At 46.9% G+C, this 25,503-nt stretch overlaps 1 protein-coding gene across 3 annotated transcripts in view; it reads right to left on the bottom strand.

Moving 5' to 3' along the window:
* Window positions 1-2,628: 2,628 nt before the first annotated feature.
* Window positions 2,629-25,503, bottom strand: part of KCNJ6 (potassium inwardly rectifying channel subfamily J member 6) — a 238,041-nt gene continuing 215,166 nt past the window's right edge. The window contains exons 4-5 of one of the 3 annotated variants that reach the window (XM_084802333.1): window positions 19,154-19,489; window positions 2,629-6,323 (exon numbers count right to left, since the gene is read on the bottom strand). In XM_084802333.1, the coding sequence (XP_084658459.1) occupies window positions 19,164-19,489 (326 nt within the window). In that variant the 3' untranslated portion in view covers window positions 2,629-6,323; window positions 19,154-19,163. The remainder of the gene's footprint in view (window positions 6,324-19,153; window positions 19,490-25,503) is intronic. The other 2 variants (XM_084802332.1, XM_084802334.1) reach the window with 2 other exon arrangements.

Here is a 25,503-nt window from a genome sequence, read left to right as displayed (position 1 = left end):
CAGATGGCTCAGAGGCGCACTTCCTGGGCACGCCCTCCCCAAATGTCCAACCCAGCAAGTTGTGATCAAGACGTGCTTCTCTGAGGCCTCTGGGCTGGGGGTGGAATCCTGTGGAGGACACATGAGGGACGGAGTCGTGAAGTGGCCTCCATGCTGTTTCTGGGGATGAGGCTGTGAGAAGGCCGCGCCCTGGGCACCACGGCTAAGACGTGACATCTCCCTTCCATCTGCACACACAAGCCTTGCTCTTCTGTCATAGCTAGTGGACCCATCCCCACTAGTCACCTACCCACAGGCCAGGACAAACATGTAACACTGGCCCTTGGTGACAGAGTCGTGACTGATCCCAGGAGATCCCTGTGTGTGTAGAGGTCACTCAGAGTGGACATGCTGGCCCAGGTCACAGTCATTCCACCAAGAACTTCACTCTGGTCCTGGTGCCGGGAGCCTCCACCCAAGTAGAGGTGGAGCCAACCTCTGTGGGATGGGTGTATACTCACAGATGGGCCCAGCATGTCAGTCATCGGCCAAGAGAAAGTTCCAGGCTTTCTCACAGGTGCATTTTCTCAATGGATGAGTCTAGTTTGTGTCAAGCTGACAGCACATTCGCATTCCAGACAAGCTAGATGGCCGAAGGGCCCCACAACTTGATTTCTCCTCTTCCAGAAGGCCATACTCTTTGCCTTTCAGGTGACCAAGGCCACCCTGCCTGGAGCCCACTGATGAGCAGTCACGTGACAGCAGCATCCACACACTCCGCACTCAGACCAGGGACACATGCATCCTGATTTCTTCACACCAGTCATGCAGTCGGGCTTCTTGCGATGACCTTCACTGCCATCGAACCCGCTGTCCACTGTCTGAGAGACACAGTCTAGTCAGCTCCGTGGTGGATAATGTGGACAAAGAAAATACCCTCGGAGTCCAGCCAGCTGAAAAGACCCACCTGCTCTGTTGTCTTTCACAACCTTCTCTCAAGTGTTTTTAACAACAGGCTTTCCAGAGAAACTTAAGACATTGTTTATAGAATGTGTCAATCTCCATCGTTTAAAATTTCCCACCAAGACTGGCTTTGAACTCCCAACTTGCTGTCAACAACTATGGAGCTGGAAAGGGACATGCTGCCACAGGTGCAACAGGTAATTATCAGATCTAGTTAGACAATTAGGAACAGGTGATTTTTAAAAATGCTTTTCAACTGTTTATTTTTTTTAAACGTAATTCAGTTGTAAATTGTTATAATTTGTGTTTAGTAACAAACGAAGACTCCTTGGAAATGTACAGGCTGGCACTTGAAGACAGTCCCAGCCTGTCTCAGCCTGTCTCAGCCTCCATGGCTGGATGACATATCATGGCATGTGTGCTGGCTGTAGATGAAAGCAATGAAGCTCAGGGCAGCATCACCCGTGGGGAATGCTTCCTGTCACAGTTCCCCCCCCCCACCTCACTGTGCTCTTTTGAGTCCCTGTGGGTGTAAAGTCTATCCCTTTTGACTAGCCCCGCGTGGGTGGGGAGTGTGGAAGCACACGTCCTTCCGTGGCCATGTGCTGACTGAGGGACCGAGTGCGTCCTCTTCTCCTTAAGTGCCTGGCTCACAGAGTGAGCGGTGGTTCCCCACAAAGGTGTTAGAAGGGTGGTGCAGTTTGTCAAAATGTTAGACACGCAGAGAATAAACAGCTGGCTGCTGAGGGTGGGCGGGAGCACTAGATAATAGTTCCCGGCTGGTGAGTGAGGTGTTTGCAGGCTAACGTGTTTATGAACACAGCAGTGGGAGTGCGTGCCCGTGGAGTATTCACCACCCACCACTGAAAGAGAAAGAGGGAGCCCTGGTGCCTTCCAGTCCAGAATACTGAGGAGGTCTAGGCAGGAAGGTCACAGAACAGAGGGAGAGACAGGGAGAGGAAAACAGGGGACACTGCACAGTTATGATGCTGTCCATGGATTTGGGGTGCAAGCTCCCATATTTTGAATGACTCTGTGGCAGCCCATAGCACGTTGAGATGAATTCACTCTCCCGCCTGTAGAATAGATTGACTTATTTGGATGTACTTATATAAAAAAAGAAACCAAGGCCATATCAAATTATTCTTTTATTGTTCCAGTCAAAAAAAGAGGAGCGTCTCAATATGTAAACAGTTTCCCTAACACAGCAAGTTCTTAAATATATATATTTATTTATTTACTCTAAAAAAATTTGGCATCGTAGAGATTTCTCAATACGTAAATTTGTGCTTTCGCATTTAGCATGCTTTCACCTCGTTGTCGGTGTGCAGACATACTTGGAGCTGAGTAAAGGGGATTACAGAAGGGTCAGAAGGTGAGTCGAACTGGAGCTCTGCCTGGCTTCCGTGCTTAGAGGTTTGGTGGGGAGGTTGGCAACAGTGGACTCAGAGCAGGTGTCAGCTGCTTTACTGCGAAGGAAGTTGAAGCCGTGACAGGGGTTTTGGGGAAGATGTGTGATTCTCGCTGTGCTCCCTGTACATCGCTAAAAGATCATTGGTTTTTGCATAAAGAGAGCTACAGTGAGAGTTCCCACGTTCTCTGTGTATCATTTTGCTGGGCTTGTAATTTGCTATTACCTGACACTGAAATTCCACTTTCTCTTTCCTTTCCTTTCCTTTTTTAAAAAAAAAAACAGATTTGCTGAATTATTTTAGAGTGCTTGATGGCTGTGTCCAGGACATCTTGTTTCAGGTCAGTGGAAACTGTCCTTTTGTTCAACCTTAAAGAGTTAGGAGTTTTTTTTCTTTTTTTTTTTTAAATTAAAGATTTATTATGTATACAGTGTTTTTGCCTGCATGTACACCTGCAGGCCAGAAGAGGGCACCAGATCTCATTCTAGATGGTTGTGAGCCACCATGTGGCTGCTGGGAATTGAACTCCGGACCTTTGGAAGAGCAGGCAGTGCTCTTAACCTCTGAGCCACCTCTCCTGCCCTAGGAGCTATTTTGATACTGTGATGGCTTTAATAAACTGCAGCCTGTGTTCCTCCACCCTCAGCACAGAATCATCTACAATTTAGCACCAGTTTTCACAATGAATTTTTACCAAATCCCCTGGGAAGCCACATCCCTTTGCAGACCAGCCTAGGCACTGTCCCCTGACCCTCTGCAGCCAAATCTTCAATTTACGTCTCAAGCTGGCCCCATATTATGGCACCCCTTTGCCCTGGACCCCCAAGACATGCCCCTTCCTGCCACGTGATACATTTGCTGACCATCTACACAGAGGCTGCTTTGCTGTCCTAAACCCCAGGCAGTTGGTTCTGGAAGGCCCCTCTGGATTAGAGTCACTCTCTCCATGTGTGATGTGGGAATCAGCATCTGTTCACAGGGGTTTGTGTGGCCACTCAGTAGGAGCTGGTGGCCATAGGGTGTCAGCTTGTTGAGGACAATGGAGATGTTACTGTTTATTAGTGAGTGTCCCCAGCATGCCTTGCTTAAAGATGTTGCCCACTGGACAGCAAGCCCTCACTAAGTGTCCATAGCCAACACTCAGACACCTTCTAGACGCCGTTGGCCTTGCCTAGTTGTAGTTAGCTGCTTGGATCTTTTAGGACAAAAACAAGTTCTGGCATGTTCTCAGCCTTGAAGACTGCCACAGGCCTGAACGTGGAAACATTTCTTTGTAGGACGACAGTATTTTATAAAAACTCAAGTTCTTAGGAAAATTGCAGAGACAGAGTTGAAAATTAAGTCTATTTGTGTTTTCTTTTTTGGGGGGGAGAGGATTTACTTTTTCATAAAATATTTTAAATTTTAATTTATGTGTATGTGTGCATGTCTGTGAGTTTATGCCACTTGTGTGTGGGTGCCTGAGAACTTCAGAAGGGGGTGCTAACCCTCTGGGGCTGGAGCTGTGGGCCGTTGTGAGCTGCCCACCATGGCTACCGGGAGCAGAGCTTGGCTCCCCTGGAAGAAGAGCGGCACTGACCCCTGAGCTCCGGCTCCACCCTTGCTGTTCCTTAGGAGTGGATTCCAGTGGGGGCCTCGTGACACCTCCACTTCATGATGCAGTTCTAGGTCTTGGCAGGGCTGTGGGGGCAGCTCGGTGAGGCTTTCATGGAAGCACAAGTGAGCGTTTCTGCAGACCAGACCCCATCTTACCCTCCATTTCACAGAATCACAATAAAAGGACGTTGAAAAGTTGACACTGATAATGGACTTTTGAAGTAATGGATTTTCCAGAATACTTTTTTTTTTCCTATCCTAGGAAATAGCTTACAGAGAAACGACTTATTTTTCTCAGCCACAGCAAGCATCTGACCCTTTACTGGAAAAGGAATATACAAGTCATTATTTTTAAACTAATAGTGAGCAGGATTTCTTTTTTCTGCTTTTGGGCAAATAACTAAAATGGCAGAAAAAGAAAAGTGACAGTTAGCATTACAGCTAAGACACAGCGGGGCTATTGGATGTTCTTAAGGCTTAGGCTGGCTTCTCTTTACGATGCGTTTGGTTTACTATTAACATGATTTTGGTGAAGTCCCTACATGTGTGTTTCCTGCAGGGCAGAGCTGGAGTTGTGTTGAATACCATTTGCCAATAACATGCTGGTATTGGGTTACTTAAAAATGATTTTTATGATGGGTATCTGCTTGTGCTAGAACGCACACAGACGTTCAGGTGCCTGGGATGCCATGGCTGGAGATACAGGTGGCTGCCTCCTGACACAGGTCCGGGAGCCAGACACTGCTCCTCTGCAAGTGTGGTGAGTGTCTGTCCCCTGGAGGACTTTCCCACTTAATATGCAGCTGTGTGTTTATCTTAAATCGGCACTGCTAAGCCTCCGTGAAGTGTTCTTCTACTGTGGAAGAGGTCACTGTGTCTTAACAAAGTACCTACTCACAGCAAGCCTGTCTGCTCCCTGGGGTAGTATGGTGGGAGATGGGATGGGGTGTGGTTGGTGAAGGGACGCAGGAATATTTTAGGTAGCTGAACTTCACCCTTGCAAACAAAGGAAGAATTTTTTAAAAAGTTAAAAGTTAAAAGCTGACTCAATTAGGGTCATGAGTTTAAGAGTGACATAGGCTTGAACTGATGGAGGTGTAACTAAAGTTCATGTCAGGGTCATAGAGACAGAGACAGCGGGGGCCAAATGGTTGCTGGAAAAATAAGGAATCGAACATCAGGTGGCAGATTTTTCTCAAGGTCACAGGGAGAACATTCATTAGTACAATCCCTCTGGGCCCTCAGACACACCTTACCACATTCATACTAACATTGCGCAGTGTTTCCTTTCAGAACACAGTGGGGTTAAGCTGGAAGTCAGTAATGGAAAGAGAGCTGGGAGGTCGCCAAACACTTTAAGGTTAAACAACACAGTTCCTGGTAACTTGGGACACAGATGAAACAGCAAGAGAAATTAAAAAGTATATATATATATATATATGGACTTTGAACTAAGTGAAGATGAAACCACAATTTTAGACACAAAGTGAAAACAGAGCCCGAATGTAAATTCATAGCATCGAATGCATCAATCGGAGAAGAAATCTGAGCTCAGTCATCTAGGCTGGAGGAGTGATTTAAGTCCAAAGTCGGCAAGGAAGTAAAGATGGGACACAAACCAATCGCATTGAAACCTATGACGCTGAAACCAGGAAGTCAATTAAAACCGATGGGATCAAGAGCTAGCTCTTTGAAATAAAATAATTACATTTCTATTGGGGGGGGGGAGAGAGAGAGAAGAGAGAGAGAGAGAGAGAGAGAGAGAGAGAGAGAGAGAGAGAGAGAGCGCAAGAGCACTCGTATGCTCAGAGGCGAGCAGGGGAGCCTTACAACAGACCCCACGGACATGGAAAGGACACCAAGGGATGTATCCACCGTTCTCTGCCTGGGAGAAGTAGACTGACTAATAGAAACATACAGTTTGGCAAAACTTACATGAGAGGAAATAGATAACCCAAAAGGTCTATACATTAAAGACTTTAATGCAGTATTTATTTTTATTTATGTGTATGAGTGTAGATGCCTGCTTGAGTATATGTGTATCACACACAATGCAGTAGCTCACGGAAGCCAGAAGAAGGTGCCAGGTCCCTCGGAACTGGAGTTATGGTGACCGTGAGCTCGCGTGTGTGTGCACTACGCACTGAGCCAGGCCCTTTGCAAGAACAGTCCAGCGATCTCAACCGCTGAGTCATTTCTCCAGCCCCGACTTTAAGTAACTTATTGATGACCCTTCCCAACCAGAAAGCACTAGATCCAGATGATGAGCTCTTCCGAGTAGTTAAGGAGGAAAATACATCAAGCTGTAATCTCTCTCAGAGGAGGTAATTAGAAGAAACACTTCTCAGTCCACACTAGGAGTCCAGCATCACCCTAAGAGCAAACGAGGAAAAGATACTTCAGTAAATGAAAACTTCAAATCAATCGCTTCCACCAACACAGATCCAAAAAGGCTCAACATCAAACCACTCGCAAACCGAATCTAACAATTTGAAAAGAATTATACACCATAATCAAGTTCAACATTAGAAAATAGATGCCTATAATCCACGTTGGTGGGCAGAGTAGGACAAATTAAATGTGGTAATATTGGAAGATACAGGAGAGTCTGATAAAACCCAACTTCTATTCGATATGAAAGTCCTCTGTAAGAACCATATAGGTGAAGTCACATGGTATTGTGGTCTTTCAAGAATTTTTTTTTAAACTTAATAATGTGTGCTTTAAGGTTATTCTGTGTTGCTCCATGGTTTTATGTTTTTCAATTATGAAATGCTTCATTGTTTAGATATATGCTTGTTTATTCATTTGTCATAAGAGTACATCTTGATCTCTAAGCCATTTGTGGTTATTAGTAAAACTTTTATAAACAACAAAAGGGTCTCTCTCCATAAGGTATGATTAGAGAGATGTTTTTGAACTAAGGGGGTGGTATTCAAAACTTCCTTTTGGGTCATTTCTGTCAGAAACTTGTTTTCTGATTAGACCCAAAACAGGAACCATTGTTTTTTAACATGATTCTAGAAGTCAGATGATGCAATAAGACAAGAAAAGTTAATAAGAGATATACAGATTAGAAGGGAAGAAAAATTTATCATTTATAGATGACATGCTCACCTCTAGAAAAACAAGAATTGACAAAAACAAACAAACAAACAAGCAAACAAGCAAACAAGCAAACCACAAACTCAAGTTATTTTTTTCCTAAGACAGGTGTCTCTGTGTAATCCTGGATGTCCTGGATCTTGCTTTGAGGATCAGGCTGGGCTTGAATTCATATAGATCCACCTGCCTCTGCCTCCTGAGTGCTGGGACTAAAGGCCTGTGCACCACACTTTACAAAACCAAAATTAAAAAAAAATTACATAAGGGTGTTGGACACAAATTAATATACAAAACCCAACTGCTTTCTTATATATCCGCAATGGCCAATTAGAATATGAGATGAAAAACAAGAGCGTTTAAGTTAGCACCCCCTGAAATGACATACATAAAGTATGTACCAGAATTGGGTAAGGAAAAGTATAAAAGGTTAAAGATACCGAAGAACTAAATAAAAGGACATCGCATGTCCGTGGGAAGGAAGGACCAGCCTTGTCAGGGGCTCAGCTTGATCTACAGACGGAGTTAGCGTGATTGCAGTCCAGTGTCGATCAGCTATCACGCTGAAGGTGATAAGAGAAACTTTAAAAGACCCAGAATAGACAAAATTGACCGTTCAATACTGAAGAAACCGCAAAGACAGAGGACTGTGCTACCAAAAGCCAAGACTGACTACCACTTATATCAGTGGAGACAGCGAGGTCCTGGTGGAAGAGGGGGTCCCCAGGCAAAGAGTGGGTGCCCAGGCGAAGAGGATAACACAGAAAGCGCAGAAACAGGCCTCATGAGCTGAGTGGTCGACCTGTGCAGGACGGACTTGCTTTTGACAAGGGAGCAAAGGCTGCTGCTATCTCAGCAAATGGTACTGGAGCTATCAGGCTCACTGCTAGAAGAAGATTAAAAAAAAAAAAAGAATCTGAACACAGACTTCACACAAGTCACAAAACATCAACTGAAAACCGCCATGGACTAGGTAAAAGGATGAAGCTCCCAGGAGAGACGGAAGGTCTGGATGGTGGTGACATCTTAGATTCAGCTCCAAAGGCTCGGTCCACCAGGGACAGTTGCCAGGCTGGAACTCATTGAAATAAGAAACTTCTGCAGAGCAAAAGATGCTCTCAGAGAATGCCCAGCAAAGAGGAACATTTGCAGAACACACAGCTAATGAAGCACAGGTTCCTAAAAGATACTGAGAGCCTTTGCAGTTCAAGAACAGGGAAACGGACAACCCACAGACAGCATGGACAAAGATGTGACCAGACGCTCCTGCAGGACCAACCTACAGACAGGAAGTATCCAAGAAGCTGTTTAATGCCACGGTGAACTGCATGGCACAGCCATAACACAACCACGGCACACCTATCAGAAGGGCACAACTCCAAAACACTGACACCGCTAAACACCAGGAAGGAGCTACCAGAGTTTTCATTTACTCCTGGGAGAATGGGGGGGGGGGAGTAGTACAGCCACTCAGGAAGACACTTTGCCAGTTTACAAGAGAAGTGTCGCCAGGTGCGGTGGCACCCGCCTGTAACCCCAGCACTCAGGGAGGCAGAGGCAGCCGGAGCTCTGTGAATTCAGGGCCAGCTTGGTCTACAAAGCAAGTCCTACAGCCAAGGCCAGACAGAACAGCCCTGCCTTGAGCTGGGGGAAACCATCAGGGAGATGTCTCACTGCACAGTACGGGAACCCTGATCCCTGACACTTGCCCAAAGCTTATTTCTATATAACACGCACAGACACTAGTGCATAAAATGCGGACAGCCGAGCAGCCGAGATGCCATTAAGTCAGTGGTTAAATAAAGTCTGGTCTGTCCAGAAAACGGAGCATTGTTTAGTACTGGAAAATGAAGAGCTATGAAGCCATGAGGAGGCACTTTAAATGCATCTGAGCAGGTGGAAGAATACAATTTCAGAAGGCTTTTCACGGGGGACCCAGCCACGCTCTGTTCTGGAAGAGGCCGAGCCGTGCAGGGTAGGGAGGGAAACTCAGTGGTCTGCAGAGGAGCCGTGGGGCAGGTAGCCTGCCTCAGGTGACATGGTGACAGTGGGAGCCTGTCGTACCTGTTCATGGTCAAGAGTGTCCCCTACTGTCATCTCCGAATGTGGGTGATAGTGGCATAGTGAGGTAGGTTCATGAACGGCGACAAACATACTGTGGTGCGTCTCGTCAGTCATGGGGGAGGTTGAGAAGGGGAGGGACAGATGGGGGTCTACTTTCTGCTTGCTTTTTCTGTGAGCTGAAAGTGTCTCTTAAAAAAAAATTGAACTTGTCATTTAAGAAAAAAGTTTGAGAGTGGTTCAGTGATGCACCGAAGAGCACACAGCTCATCAGACCCAGGACCAGGCTCCCAGGCTCCAACGGGACACCCATGAAGGGTCCTTACCGCCCATTGCCTGTGTGTGAGGCAGCGATGTGTAAGACTGTTTAAGAGCTAATGTCACTGTGATGACAGGAGAGAGCAATCCTCATTCATGTTTAGTGTGTGTGTGTGTGTGTGTGTGTGTGTGTGTGTGTGTGTGTGTACAGGTGTGGTTGCCTGCATAGTTCAGAGCTGTCACATTGCCCTGGAGCTGGAGTTACAGGTGTTTGGGAGATGGCTGACTTTGGTGCTAGGAACCAAACTTTGGCACCTCTGCAAGAGCCGCGAGTGCGCTTAGCTGCTGAGCCATCTGTCCAGCCTCAGTCTTCTGCAGACTTATGTGGACTCGGCTGTCTCCAGCTGGGAGGCGTAAGAGTGCGGTGGTCTGCGTGTGCACATGGGTTTGTGAGCGGCTATTTTATGTTTTCCAGTTGGTTAGCTGTGAGGGTTTGGGATCAGCTGACCACACTGAGTAGCATTCAGGGTCTTTGTTCCTTCGGCACAGGGGGTGGGTGGAGGGAATGCTGTAACGCGGAGGGATTGTGTGGGAACAACCAGGAGCCTTGATGGCTGTTATAACAGAAGCAGAAAACCAGACGGGGGCCAGTCCTACAGTGTGGTCTTCGGAGGCTGTGGGCAATGCTCATTGGACCTTCGATGTCCCTGAAGGCAGCAAACCCACTGCGTGAGCCCTGGGTGCTGAAATGAGTGTGCAGAGGTCTGAGTACGAATGTCCCTCTGTGTGAGCAGGTCCTCACAGCTCTCTCATCTGAGGGCCCGCTGCACCCCAGTTCCCTCCCTCTGCCCTCTGAGGTTGCTATAGAGCTGTGCCTGTCCAGATGACCCTGTTTCTGTCTGCTCCAGAGGCCAGGCTGCCTTGCATGCTGAACACTACAGTGTGTTCACTGTAGCAGGAGCTTTTTCCCAGGCTCAACGCCAGATGGAAGTGGCTCAAGAAGAAGTAGAATTCTGAGAACTCTGAATGCGGGATAAAAATTAGTATCTCTAACTTGAAATAAGATTTCCAACAATAAACTCTACGTCAATTTATTTTCACTTTTTTTTGTTTTTGTTTTTGAGGTAAGGTCTCATGTAGCTCAGGCTGGCCTTGAACTCCTGATCTTCCTCCATCCACTTCCTAAGTGCTGGGATTACAGGCATGTGCCACTACACCCAGCAATTTTGAATAAAATGCTTTTTATTGCTGTTATTGAACCATTATTTGTTTTTGGCCAATCTTAATTTGGCAAACAGTGCTTATTTGTTGATTAAGAAAATGGCAATTCTTTGGGCATCTGTTACATTTGATACTGTCAATGTAAACAAGTGTGATTTTGTGTGTATGTGTGTGTGTGTGTGTGTGTGTGTGTGTTATGTGAGTACACACTTACTGGGTGCTACTCTCATTTCTTTGGGCTCCCTCAAGGCTGTCTGCAGGTGGTTCACCCCTCAGACTTTCAGCCTTTGGGGCCTCCTCTAAGCCTGCTTCATGCTGTGCAAGAGTGGTCCCTGCTCACAGATGGAGGGTTGTCATGGCAACAGCTGAACAACACCCCCTTGGCAGCAGTCATCCCAGAGTGCTGGGTGTTTCTCCCAGAGCACAGTTTGTACAGACTGTGGGCAGGGAAGAGGCCGCTCCAATGCAGTCACGTGTGTGTGTGTGTGTGTGTGTGTGTGTGTGTGTGTGTGTGTGTGTGTAGCCCCCTGTTGCCTCTGATTTTAGAGGAGGGGTACTGAGCTGATTAAAGGTACTCAGGACATTCCGGGGGAAGCTGTCTACATAATCACAGGTTACAAAGGATGGAAAGAGAAAGACCCAAGCTGGCAAGCCCATCTGTCCTTTCCCCCTGAGGCTTCACTTGACCCTGCTCTGGTCATTTGCTGCCTGGGGTCAGAGGTGTACAGACACCAGTAATAAGCTCAAGGCGTCTAATGGCAGGAGCAAAGTATTCTTTTTTGTTTGTTTGTTTTAGACAAGGGTTCTCTGTGTATACTTGGCTGTCCTGGACTCACTTTGTAGGCCAGGCTGTCCTCAAACTCACAGTGATCCACCTGCCTCTGCCTCCCAAGTGTTGAGATTAAAGGTGTGTGCCATCACTGCCTGGCTGGAGGAGCAAAGTATTCTAAGCGTTTGATTTCAGGTGTCAGACTCCAGCAAATTCAGCATCAGTGAGTGAGTGGAAGAGGCAGTGCTGCAGGTGTGGCCACTGCTCAAGGATGAAAACAAACAGCTGGCCTCCTTTGGCAGCTCTGTTAGGGGAATGTATGTAGATGCTTTGACCTGGGTGGGATTAATATTGGCTGTAAGGTGAGTTCCAACAGAGCAACTCTGAGACTTGCTTAAACAGAGGGGACAGGTTCAACTACCCAGAAAGATGATTGATATCTTAAGTGACTTCCTGTCCTCACAGCACTGTGAGGTCCCTAAATGACTGACTTCCTGTCCTCACAGCACTGTGAGGTCCCTAAATGACTGACTTCCTGTCACCACAGCATTGGAGGCCCCTGAGTGACTGACTTCCTGTCCTCACAGCATTGGAGGCCACTGAGTGACTGACTTCCTGTCCTCACAGCATTGGAGGCCACTGAGTGAGAATTTCTTAGGTATGAAGAAGGTGATATCTAATGCAAAGAGAAATACAAAAACCACTGAGATGACAACTCTGGAGAGAAAGCAGGGCTGCTGGGGATTTCCCTGTGTGTGCTCCATTTGCCTCAGTACTTTGTTGGATTTACATATGGGTGTGGTTGGTTCCCTGGTACCTAACAAGTCCAAAGGTCTAAATTCACTCCTGACCCAGGAAGTGCTCTGTGGAGTCAATGCCTTCCAGGTATCCTTAAAAGTTCAAAGTCCTCAGAAGACACCTCTATGGGGAGGGATCATTGTCTAGATGTGCAAGAAGCAGCTCCTTTGTGGGGACACTCATTCAGAGAGGCCTCAGCAGGTGGGCGTAGTGACCCTAGTGGACTGCCCAAGCTGAGCTCGAGAGGGTGCTGTTCACAGTCACTCTCATAGGCAGAGGGCCTGAGAGAGAGTACCAGGGCAGATCTGAGCATAGTGTTGTCTCTTCTCGGAGAACACTGATGGAGACGCAGAGGTTCTGATGCCCACAGCTGCCTGTAATCTGACGCTGTAGCCCCAGCTGACCTGTTAATTGTATTTTATGACTGCACATCTAGCATTGGAAAACTCTGAAGGGCCTTCAGCCTCAATTTGGGTCTGATCTTAGACACCTGAGATGTCTCTTGCTTCTTCGGTTGAACATACCATGAGTGCTGTTTAAACTTTAGAAGCTCTGATGATTGGCACGTTTCTGTCACTAGTGCTTGTTGGCAGCGGATATTTACATTGCCTGAGGAAAACAACCCTTCGTGTCCTTATAAAGATTGGCTACGTTGATGTCACAGCTTTAATGGTGAGTGTTGTTAATACAGTGGGCACTTGAGCCTTGATCTTAAGATGGTGAATTGCATGTAGGAAGCTTTGTACCTCAGAAACTGAGACCTGAGGACTCTGTGGACATTGTTGCCTGCCAACCACACACTTCAGGATCCCCCCCAGATTCAGATCTGGGGGGAAGCGTCTAAGAACATCACAGACCCGTGTTCAACAGCGGCAAACTCAACACACTCGTGAACTTATCTCGTACATCTTAGAGCATCACCGTCTTCCCTTGGGCTGCCTCACACGAGCAGGCGGCTGCCTGGAGCCTTCTTCTGCTAAGGCAACAAGGCCAAGGAGAAGTTTGGCTCCTTTTACACTTATCTGAGTTTCATGGTGTTGGACTTGGAGGTGGTGTGACCTGGTTGTTTCTTCTAAGTGGTTGAAGACAGGTAAATGTTATTCTGCATGGCCTCTGAGGCAGATGGCATTACCTACTTAGTTTGGGATGTGGGACCACAGCTGTCATTTGTCTGTCAGCAACACAACATGCAATAATTTTTCACAAAATATTTTCTTGTCCATCTAATTTCCTGGAAAGCATTCATAAGAGAACATGGTATGTTTGCTTCCCCCCGGCCCCCCCCCCCATCTCTCTCATAGAACTGATAATATTAAAGGGCCAAATTTGGATGACTGGTATGAGAAATGTTTCCACAGAACAAAAGTAAAGCAAATTTGTGACTCTAAACAATGCCATTGAGTGTCGTCACATCTAAAACTTTAGTCATTGTGATTTGGTCTGTTTGGTCTTGTCTCTCACCCTTCGCCTTCCCCCACGCCCACAGAGACGTCCCGAGGCCTCAGAGAAGGGCAGTCAGTCATCTGTATGCTGAGCTTCTAGCTGAAGGCCAGCGAGGGCCAGGGCCAGTGTGAAAACAGTGACAGTGGCTCCTGAGTCCTTTTCACCACACACATTAATCCTGAGTTCCCGTCAGGCTTGTGAGGACCACTGCAGCAGCCGGGTCCTTCACCTCCCTGCAGGCAGCCTCACCGGAGCAGACACCAGCTGAGCGCTCTGTAGACCCTAAAGCCCACGGGCACCAGGCACCAGAGAAACCACATTCGATCGATGGGCCAGGAACTTTTATGTTGTTACTGCTCATCAGGGAATAGTTTCCCTCTAGCTACTTCCTAGGTGGATGCTGGATCCCAGAAGGCTGTGTAGGAAAAGGAACCCTTCTCTCTGACAGCCTGGCCTATAGGATCTACTCTAAAACAACAACAACAAAACAAAACAAAACAAAACAAAATCCACAGTATGTTTTCCTGGAGATTTGGGATGGGAAAGGAGGTTGTTGTCTGATGTTCTCAGAAGCCCACGAGACTAGTTAAATTCTTAACAGTCCTGACACACACACACACACACACACAAAATGGTTAGTGCTATTTAGTAAATCCCTCTTGCAGTTGCTCAGCTCCCCTAGTACAGAGTCCAAATAGCCACAGGTAACGCATGCACTGACAGTATGCTGTGTTCCAACGAAACTATGTATGGACCATGATTTGTATTGTCATTTTCTTTTGAGGCAGGGTCTCATGTAGCTCAGGCTAATCCCAAACTCTCTATGTGGCTGAGGATGACCTTGAACTTCTGACCTTTCTGCTCCACTTTTGAAATGCTGTCATAGGTGTGTGCCAATATACTTTGTTTATGCAGTGCTAGGGACCAAACCTGGGGCCTTGTGCAAACTAGGCAAGCATTCTACCATGTTCCATCCCTGGCAGCTGAAATTTGAATTTTATGTGGACTTCAAGTATTCTTTGTTTGTTTTCCTCCCAACCATTTATAAATGTAAAAATTAGCATCTGCTTGAAAGACTGTAATAACATCAGACTGTCTCCGCAGGTGGGTATGCCAAACTTTTTTTCATAATAAAAACATCTCAGGCTTACAGCTTTGTGACCCGCATGGAGACCAGGATTTGTCACTCACTGGCCTCCAGGCCAAAGTTATTCAATTGGCCCAAGCTCTACGTCTCCAATTATAAAGGTGTCTATGACAGTACTCAGCCTCTCATGGTGGCCTAGAGCTCTATGAGGTAATTTGTGGGAGTGTTCTGAATGTACAGTGTCAGGCAAAATATTGTTTTGTTGTTGTGTATGCACTGTCAAAACTGTATGTATTGTCCAAGTCCCTTAGCAAACTGCTGACAGTCTGGACATCTACTGTGACATCAGAATCAAAAGTCCCATCTGAGACTCTGAGGGTGCACACACTGGGAAGGAACGTTCTAGTCTGTTCTAAAGCAAAAGCTAACGGTTTCTTAAATACAGTTTGGACATAAAGTCTTAACTCAAGATAAGTTGTTTAACTGTGTTGTAATATCAGTCAATCTATTATGTAAAAGTTGCCATCCACTGAAATAAAGCCATAGAAGTGACCTTGTAGTAATGCTGGTCATGCATACGGGTCATGTCATTTTAAGTCGCCTCCTCGGCTTTTGTGTCACGTAGAGCATGCCTGCAGTCGGGGAGGAGTGAAACGTTGACTCTTGGTAAGTGGTCTCAGTGGTGGTGACTCTGTGCGTTCACAGTTTCTCTCAGCTAAAGGGTCTGGCTTTTCCCAGTGTGCTCATGGGCTCTTCCAGAGCATCTGTGCACTTCCTCTTGCATACCTTGGTCAAACAGCCTCCAAACACTCCAAGATACAGTCTTAAATTCAAACATAAAAGCAACAGGTAGGGGGGAAGAAAGCAAGAAACTTGAACATCTGGGCTTTAAAACGAAGCAGTAATTAACTTTTAAATTAGAGTATAAGGCAAACAACAGGCGTCTAATTTGGTTAATTAACCCTGTGAGAGAAAAGTTGTGCTGAAGAGATAGGTGGACATTTTGACACAGTAGTTAGATTTCTGTTAGGGAACTCAGGTACCAGATTAAATCAGTGAGTATGGGACCTAGAGAGAACGGGGGTGGGGGGGGTGGGGGGTGGGGTGGGATGGGGGGGGCGGGGGCGGGGGCGGCAGAAAGGAAGGGAGTAAATAAAGGAAGAGAGGATTCTACCTCGTGGACGCAGACACAACCACACCCCAACATGATACGCAGGAGGACTGGGGAGGATGGGCCAAGTCTGCCGTGTTGACACAGGCATGCCATGTGCCCAGAGGATGTCAGAACCAGACAGCTGTAGCAATGACATAATCTCAATCTGTAAATGGAGAGACACACTTCCTGTTGGAGAGCCAGTGGGGGGGGGGGCGTGTCAGTAGAACAAAGCCTGCGAGGGTCTCTTTAGCCCCATCCTTCCAGACAAACTGTCTCTTTCCTCAAGGAGCTAACGTGCTCTGTCAGATTGGGGTCAGCTGCGGGGGCTGTCAGCCTTGGGTTTGAGGTTCTTATCTGGCCCATGGATCTTACTGTGCTTTGTGGGCGGAAAATGACTCAGAGTCACCAACCAGGTAGCCCAGAACACCAAGGAGAGATAGATAGATAGATAGATAGATAGAGAGATAGATAGATAGAGAGAGATACAAAAGCAGAGATCTCTCTCCAGTGGTTATGGGTCTTGGTGCATTAATAGGCTGACATATTTGCATAGCACTTGATCTACTGGTGGAGATACAGTGGGGATAGGAACTTGGGACTGAGGACTAGAGAAGGCGGCATGGGGTCCCTTTTGTTGAATTACCTTAATGAAAAAACCCCACTGACTACTTGCTGCTTAGAAAATTCAGTCATAATAACCTTTTAACAGTTGACACAAAATACACTGTTAAACCATTTTCTCAGTAACTGTAGAAAAATAGACATGTTTGATAAGGACATTCTAATAAAAAGTCCTTTAGGAATGCTTTCCTTTAAAGATTCTGAGCTCATATTACACACAGGAGTTAGTTCCGCTTGCATCACCAGCCACGGTGACAAAGACATGACAGTCAGAGCGGGACCTCCCGTCACAGTGCCCTGTTGAGGTCACAGCATGGCTGTGGGGATGAGGCAGGTGTTGCTCGGGCCTATTGTCCAGTGGTGCTGAAAAGCAGGCAGGAAGCCACCAACCTCAGCACTGCTCTTCCAACCCATCAATGGGTGATCCCTCAGACCTCAGTAAGGGATTTTAAAAGGCCCAATGAGCCTTCAAGAGCTAAGTCAGCAGATAATTTGCAGGCTTTCCCCATCTTACTTTGTGCTACACAGGCCCTGCCCTGGGCTGCTGCAGAGTACCCCAAAGCAGGGCGTCTAAAACAAGGCCAGGCCACGGGACGTCCCAGAGCCTCTTGGCAATTGTGTCAGACTTCGTCCACCACCACCTCCAGCTAAGAGTGAGCGCCTGGCTCCACTGATAAATAGCCAATGCCAAAAGGAAATGCTGGCAGGCGGCAGGCAAGGGAGGGCTACAGCCGATAGCTTTGTTTTCCAGAATCAGTGCCAAGAAATGGTTGTTTGGGTGGCAAGATCTCTGCAGAGGGAGAGGAGCAACCAAGATGCTGCGTGGAGGAGCCACTTCCCATAGTTTCTGGGGGCAACTCTTTTATAAACAAGGTCCCAGACTTCAACAAAGCCCTGTGCAGTCTGGTCAGGGGCAGCAGGAGGGGACGGCTAGTTTGATCTCTTTGACCTCCACGGTGCAGAGACGCAAACTGAGCACCTCTGCAGGAACTGAAATACATTTAGGTCCCTTCGATGTGTAATTATGATGGGCAGTGGTGTCAAAGGACAGCTTATAAACGAAACATCCACGAGAGAGAAAGGTCGGTTACAGTGCAAAATCTCCACCTGCCCCTGAGCTCCCACTGAAGATTTCCTTCCCGGTCTTACTTTCACTTCGTTTTGAATTTAGGTTACTACACATGTTGCCTGCCTCCCTTTGTTCCTTCCTTCCTCCTTTGAAGACTAAAATGAGACAGAGGGAGGGAGAGCTGTTTGATATCTGTTGACGTTTGTGATCTTGATCGAGGGGACACTTAGATTAGATTTTCAAATGGTGGCATATTCCCACATCCTAGAGAGACTTGTCAGTTGCCACAAAGCCTGTTATGTACTCTTTGTATGCCGAATTCTGGTCATTTCATGATAATAGTAACGGTTATAATGACAGAAGACAAAAAAGTCCCAGTGTAAGAAATGGTAAGGCCAGGCCCCCGGGACAGACATGCCGGGTGGAGTGAGGGGGCAGGAAGTCGGTGAGACAGTAATCGTTTCCCTCACTGCGTGCCTTCCTGGAGGCTGTGGCTTTGCCCCCAAGCCATCTCCTGCCGACTTGGCAGCTCACGTGAGAAGGCTACAGTTTCTCATGATTAGATAGAGAACAATCAATATCTTTACCAAAAGGCTTCTTAAACTGCGACTCCCCAAGTTCACAGGAAGCGTCACGTGGGGCTGTGCTAGATTCCCGTGCCTGGCAGTCCCTCCCAGGCTGGTCAGGGAAACCCCTTGTTATCTATGAACAAATGACACCTGTTTTGTAAGTGTGTCACAGTGTTATCAGCTTTTTGGATGGTGGTCTTGCCATCTATTAGGCCTCTAGACTGTCCCCAGACCTATGGCTTGTTAAAGTTGACAGAAAGAGGACAAGGGAACAGAGAGGGACCCTAGGGACTGTCAGCCTGGCACCTGGAACAAAGGCCATGCATGTAGAGGGCCAGCAGTCAAGGGATCAGAGTAGTCAGAAGACTCAGACATCAAACCAGAAATGCCTGCTGTACATTGGGAATCTTTTTTTCTCCTTATTTCTAAAGTTATTTATCTAAAGCTACATGAATGATACATTATGTACATTATTAGGAGTTCTGCTCCATACTACGTTTGTGCATGCTGTGTTTGTCACAAATTGCCAAAAGAAAAATAATTCCAGAGGGCAGATCTATGTACAGAGGTCTATCCTTAGCTCACCAGGGTACAGTGGTCTATCCTTAGCTCACCTGGGTCCTGTACCATCAGTGTCTCTTTGGGCAAGCACCTGCCCTGTGCTAAGAGATGGACTAGGCTCTATAAAACTGAGAGGCTATTCTGCATGACCGGTGGCCACAGTAAACAGGTTGTGTTCTTTGTGACATTGGGTAAAACCCTGACAGCTCTTTTGAGTAGTTTGTGTTGGACAATAAAGTGGGTAAGTCGCTAAGTCTCTTCTGTGGGTGGAGACCAGGCTTGGGCACAAATGACCTTAACCAAATCCCCGACTACTTGTCCATCTGAATGTCTGAGGAAGGGCAGGTAGGTATTTTACACCTTGAAGATTTGTTTTCTGGAAATGCCAAAATTAAATATAAACAAATCAAGATCAAAGTGAGAGAGACAGAAAGGAAGGGCACTGGGAGACAAGGCCTGGCCATGGCTGAGGGGAGGGAAAGGCTGACCCGGCAGGGCCTACACTTTGGATTCATTCTCTAGATTTGCCACGTCACCATTCCTCTCTGTTTGTTCTTCTGGGTTCTTCTCTTCCTCCTCCGTCTCCAGTTCTGCGTGTTGGTTCAGTTTGCTGGACACAGACCAACTCAGAGGCAGCTCTGCCCTGTTAGCCAGCTCGGCCAGCTCTTTGGCACTAAGGGATGGGGTGCTGGTCTCATAGGTCTCATGGAAGCTGTTGTAGTCAACTTCGTAGAACCCGTCCTCCAGTGTTAGAACAGGCGTGAACCGGTAACCCCACAAGATCTCACTGGTGATGTAGGAGCTTCGAGCTTGGCACGTCATTCCTGTGGAGAGGAGAAAACTGGCTTTAGGATGCATGCTTGGGCTTTCCAAGGCCAGGGAGACTGAGCAGGGCTTTTATGTGCAGATATTTATGCTGACTGTGACCTGCATTAGGAGGGTGACAGCTGTGGGGCTGTCTTTCACATTATAGACATATGCCATGGAATTCCAGGACTTGCTGAAACTCAGTCACCCAAATCTCATGTAAAGGTGGGAGATTCCTGACTCCACAAAGTTGTCATTTGACTGCCACACACATACAGTGGAGATGCATCCTCCACGCACACAATTCATTTACACACTCACATAGACATTAATAAATAAAAAAATTAAGAAACTCTTCTTAAAGGGCAGCGAATAAGTGACTATGGAGTGTTCAGCCACAGAAGGGACATCTATATGGCACTCCCTCTTCCAAAGGCGGCTTCTGGACATGACAGGACTGTTACACTCATGGACTCACAGCAGTCATGGCTGCCTGCACACCATCAAGCCAGACCATATCCCAGCATGCCACGGGAGGGGTTCATGGGCTTCCACTCCTCACTGAGAGGTTATGGACAGTTGATGGCTCTGAGGTGAGAGAGAGTTAGTTTTCTCCAAGGAGTTGGCTTCTGGTGTGCTGGTCACATTCTAGTGGATGGCCCCACAAACAGAAGTAATGGACAGCATAAATTGAATTGATAGGTTATTAAAAAAAAAAAAAAAAGAAGACATGAATTGGTGTTAGGTAAGGAGGATCTGGGAGGAGTTAAGGGGAGGAGTTCGTATTGAGAATGATCAAAGTACACTGTTTGACATTCTTCTTTCTTTCTTTTTCTGAGACAGGGTTTCTCTGTGTAGCCTTGGCTGTCCTGGACTCACTTTGTAGACCAGGCTAGCCTTAAACTCACAGTGATCCACCTGCCTCTGCCTCCTGAGTGCTGGGTTTAAAGGTGTGCGCCACCACACCCATCTCATTTAAAAATTTAAAAAATTATTATGAATACAGTGCTCTACTTGCATGTACACCTGCATGCCAGAAAAGGGCATCAGATCACATTATAGATGGTTGTGAGCCACCATGTGCTGGGAATTGAACTCAGGACCTCTAGAAGAGCAACCAGTACTCTTAACCACTTAGCTATCTCTCCAGCTCCTGGCATTCTTAAAGAATCGATAAAAGTATTTCTTGCAAAAGCAAACAAAACAGAAGTGGATGCCAAAGGCACGTATTGACCTCAGCACAGCCAACTCCACGATGGAAGTGCCACTCGGGCTATACAGCTTAGAACAGCACATAACACCAGCCGAAACGAAAACAAAGACCTAATCCATCGACGTCCACAGTTCTGGGGAAGCCTCTAAATGTACTAACCTTGCTTTTTAGCTTCTGAAGTTCTGCTTCTGGCTAACTGCTTTTGTTAATTGAAGTATGTAAACTCAGGACATAGTTTTTAATGTTTAAGACCTCACCCCAAGAAAGGCTCTATGCTACACTGTGATCCCAAACACCCAGTGTACTCACTGGTCAGTTAATACTTTCTATTGGCTTAAACCCATGTCAGAGTGGTCTTCTCTGGCAGATACTCTGCAACGGGCAGTGAAAGGACAGTTTTCAAAATACTGCATGGAAAATACTGCCAACTGAGAATACTATACCCAGCAAAACTATCCTGTACAAATTGAAGGTTGTATGAAGGCAGTCAGTGCGCAGAAGTGGAGAAGTGTCTTTGGTAGCAGTTCTGCACTACATGAAACCATGAAAGGAGTCCTTCAAGGAAACGGAAGGACTCTGGGTGACAATGTAGATCCACATGAAACAGATGCTGGTGTGGAGAACTGTGAAGGGAAATACAAATTTTTCCCTTCAGTGTAATTTTGTGCTGACTACATTCTATGATAACAATTCTGTTTCATGATACAGTATACAATAGCTTATTTATCCACTAAAACAAAGTAATTCAGAAGTGTTTGGTGTGTGCCATCCTTGCAGCCTGGGAAGGCCTGGTTCTTGTAGTGCAACTTTCACACCTGCGCAGGCCGACCCAGTCACGTTCACAGGCATTCTTGGGTTCCATTGAATTTGGATCAACCCTGTCCCTGCAACCAAAAATCAACAGAAAATCTAAGTATCCTCCTACCAGCTCTTTGTACCTGATATGAAATCGACAAACACAGGAAAACCAGAAAACTGAAACCAAACTTTCACTCAGCAGAGGCAGGCAACTCTCACATCAGATATACAACCAACAGAAGAAGTTCATACATACATACATACATACATACATACATACATACATATGTATTCATATGTATATGTGTATATATGCATATGTATATATTTGTGTAAACAATAATAATTAAAGGTAAGAATGTGAGAGGGGGTGTGGCATGGGAGGGATTGCATTGGGGAGAGGGAAGGGTGGAAGTGATGTAACTACCATGTTCTCCACCATAATTTTTAAGACAGGATTTCTCACTGAACCCGGAGCTCACTGGTTTGGCTAGATGGTGGTCCATCAGTCCCCAGGGATCCTCTTGTCTGTGCTTCCCCCACAGTGGGGATTATAGGCATGCGCTGCCATGCCCAGCTCTGTATTTTTGTTTTATTTACTTTATATTTTTATGTGGCTCTTGGGGACTGAACTCAGGCCTCTGTGCTCATGCAGGAAGCACTCTGCTGACTGGACCATCTCCCTAGCCTTTGTTTTTTTTTTCCTAAAAATTATTTAATCTTACAGTTCCTTTACTGAGAACTCTGTGTCCACACTGCGTTTCCTGAGTGTTGCAGGGCGGTACGTGGACACAGCCTGTCATTGGTTATCCACGTTGCTCCTGGATAAGACCACAAGTGAAGGAGTGCAAGGCTCACTCCATCTCCAGGAAAACACACAGACATATAGCTAAGGAGTCTGCAGACTCCTTGCTCTGAGGCAGACCCCGCAGGATTTAAATTTAGCAGCCGAAGTCCTATTTTTAGACTCAGTGACAAGTTACAGTGGGAGAGGTCTGTGTGCAGAATAGTGACAAGATGAAAGCCACCCCGAGAGAGGTGGCAGCAGCAGACAAGTGACGCGCCAAACCTGCCTCGTCACAGTAAAATAAGGCACCCCACTTCTGAATCATGTAAAATAGATCTACACGGCTGGCATTCCACAGCAAAGAGGGACTCCATTACAGACACTTTCCTACTTCTCATTTCACTTCAAAGATCAGGTCGTGTGACAGCTGTTTTCCTTTTTTTCCCCAACACTCACTCATCTCAGGAAGAACTGCACCAATCAGCAGTGAGCACAGTGCCGAGCCTGGCTGTGCTGGAGCCTCAGCGCTGGGCTGTGGGCGGATGCCGACTTCCTGAGCCCACTGCCAGATGCCTGCAGGGCAGTGTGCTCTAATATGACGCAAGGATGTAAACCTGGCTGAATCCAGTGTGAAAACACAACGTGCTTTATGCTCGGGCTCAAAGTCCCTTCGATGAGCAACCACGCTTTCCTTCACCCTAAATTGGTGGTGGTCCACTGCGGCTGGCTTACAACTATGCAGAAGCAAATTGAAATGCATGCTTTAAAAGGTTTTTTTTTTTTAAATCACTTTGCAGCCTGTTCCCAGCCCCCTCCCCCCTCTCCTCCCAGTCCCACTCTCACACCCCCTCCTCACATTCCCCCCTCAAATGACCCAAGGAAAGACACTCTACATCTCTGCTCTTACTCTTGCTAAAGTACTTGGTGCAGTCATAGCTTAAATATTGAAACAAGTAATAAATGCTACATACTGAGTGGTGCTCTGTGCCAGGAACTGATGTTTTCTGACACCACATCTGGGCTGAAGATTCTAAGGAATGATTGGCTGTCCAGAACTATATGATTATGGAGAGTTGGAATGTTGCCAGAGCTGCGTGACTGTGGAGAATTGGAGTGTTGCCAGAGCTGCATGACTGGAGAGTTGGAATGTTGCCAGAGCTGCATGACTGTGGAGAGTTGGAATGTTGTCAGAGCTGCATGACTGGAGAGTTGGAATGTTGCCAGAGCTGCATGACTGTGGAGAGTTGGAATGTTGCCAGAGCTGCATGACTCTGGAGAGTTGGAGTGTTGCTTATAAAAAGCCCAAACTATCTCAGGTTATCTTGGTCCTTGTAATAGCCAATCATTGCCAGCCTCTTTATTGAACTAACAACTTTGTGGTTATTAGGTAGAACTCCTGGAATGCATTAACTTAGCAGACCACTAGCTTCCACCAACTCAAAAGCTAAGGACACTCTCAGATGGCACCTGAGGACGATAGAGGAGGTCCCCTGCCTGCTGGCCCGCTTCCTGCCGGCGTGCTTGCTGCCGACTTGATTTACAGCTGCCCTCCATTCCTTACAGTTCCCGTAGCCACTGCCACGGTGGAACATGCCTTTCAAGGAGACGTGAACGCAGAGTCCCAGGCCATGGTCAATCAGGATACACTATGGCTTAATCCCTTTGGAGATGAGTCATGTTTTGTTTGCATGGGTCATCTCACCCTTGCAGCAGCCCCTGAGTGGATGCTGCAGTCATCTCTAGCCTGCAGGTGAGCACGGTAAACAGAGAGAGGGTTAGGAACTCTGGACAGCACAGAGCTATGGGCTCGATGCTGCGGTTCTAACTTCACGTCTTGAAAACCTGAGTATATATGGAGATTGTGTCTTGTGGGGACCGGCTCAACACTCCCATCACTTCTTCAGTAGAGGAAAGGTCCAGGAGTGGTGGCAATACCTATAATCATAGCACTTGGGAGGTGGGAGGCAGGAGGATGATCAGGAGTTCAAGGTCATTCTAAGGCCCAACAGTGGGTTCCAGGCCAGCCTGGGCTACATGAGACAAGACCATGTTTTAAAAACAGAGAGAAAAAGAAGCGGAACCAGAAAAGCCAGAACATGGGCACTCACACGTAGGGCCTACCCAGAAGACCATTGCCCACGAGCCAGGTACAGAGCCTGCCCAGGGAGGGCTGCTGCTGCTGGGCTTCACTCTCAGATGCCTGGCCTAGAGCCAAGAAGAGAAGAGCCCGCCCTGGGAGTCTCCCTGGCTGAGGTCCTTTGCTCTGGCCTCCTGACCGTCACAGTGAGTGGAATCTGGCCTCCCATCTGGGAAGTTGGGCTCCAGAGGTATTTTCATATTCTTTTATTTTTAAGTCAGGGACTGTGTGCTAATTTTGATCTACGTAACTCTCACAGCATCCTACACTTCAAGGTTTGTAGTGTAGTCACCAAAATATTGTATATTATATGAAATAAAGTAGGTGCCTAGGAGCTGTGCAGCAACGCAGCCATGGGTGGTACCTTTGCAGCCGAGCAGCGCTGCTGCTGTTCTCTCCAGGCTGCCTTCCCCATCACCTGGTTTCCCTTTACCACGCGCCCTCTAAGCCTCTCTGTGCTTCCCTCGTCTTCCACACAGGTTCTGTATCTTCTACCATGATTGGGGCACTTACTACCATCTTCAGTAAATTGCATGGAAACACAAAAATAATATTTATTTATTATTGTTTGTGCTGCTTGGTGTGTGTGTGTGTGTGTGTGTGTGTGTGTGTGTGTGTGTGTGTGTGTGTGTGTGTGTCCAGAGATTGATGTCAGGTGTTTTATTTTCTTCTTTGATTGCCTCTACTTTATTACTGAGGCAGGGTCTCTCATGTCATCCTAGAGCTCCTGGATTTGGCTAGGCTGTCTAGGCAGCCTACCCTGGGGATACCTTTTACTGGCTTCCAGGTTCTGGGTTATATAGGCTAGCTACTCTGTCCTCCTGGGCTTTTTATTGGGGTGTTGGGGATCTGAACTCTGGTCTTCACATTTGCACGGTAAGGCTCTTGAATTTTGTGTCTTGGTTTTATATCCTGCTACTTTGATGGATGTGTATACCTGGGGTAGGAGTGTTCTTGTGGGGTCTTTAGGGTGTTATATGTGAAAGAGTTAAAATGGAGCTATCCTATAATGGGGCGACAAGCCCTTACTGAATACCACAGGCTAACAAAATGCCCAGAGCCAAACATGTGCTACCTCTTTTGGAGTTACTGGCCA

Source organism: Acomys minous, assembly GCF_964271855.1.
Source record: "Acomys minous genome assembly, chromosome: 11".
In the NCBI taxonomy this organism is placed as follows: Eukaryota; Metazoa; Chordata; class Mammalia; order Rodentia; family Muridae; genus Acomys; species Acomys minous.
This window is presented reverse-complemented; position numbering and strand designations above follow the sequence as displayed.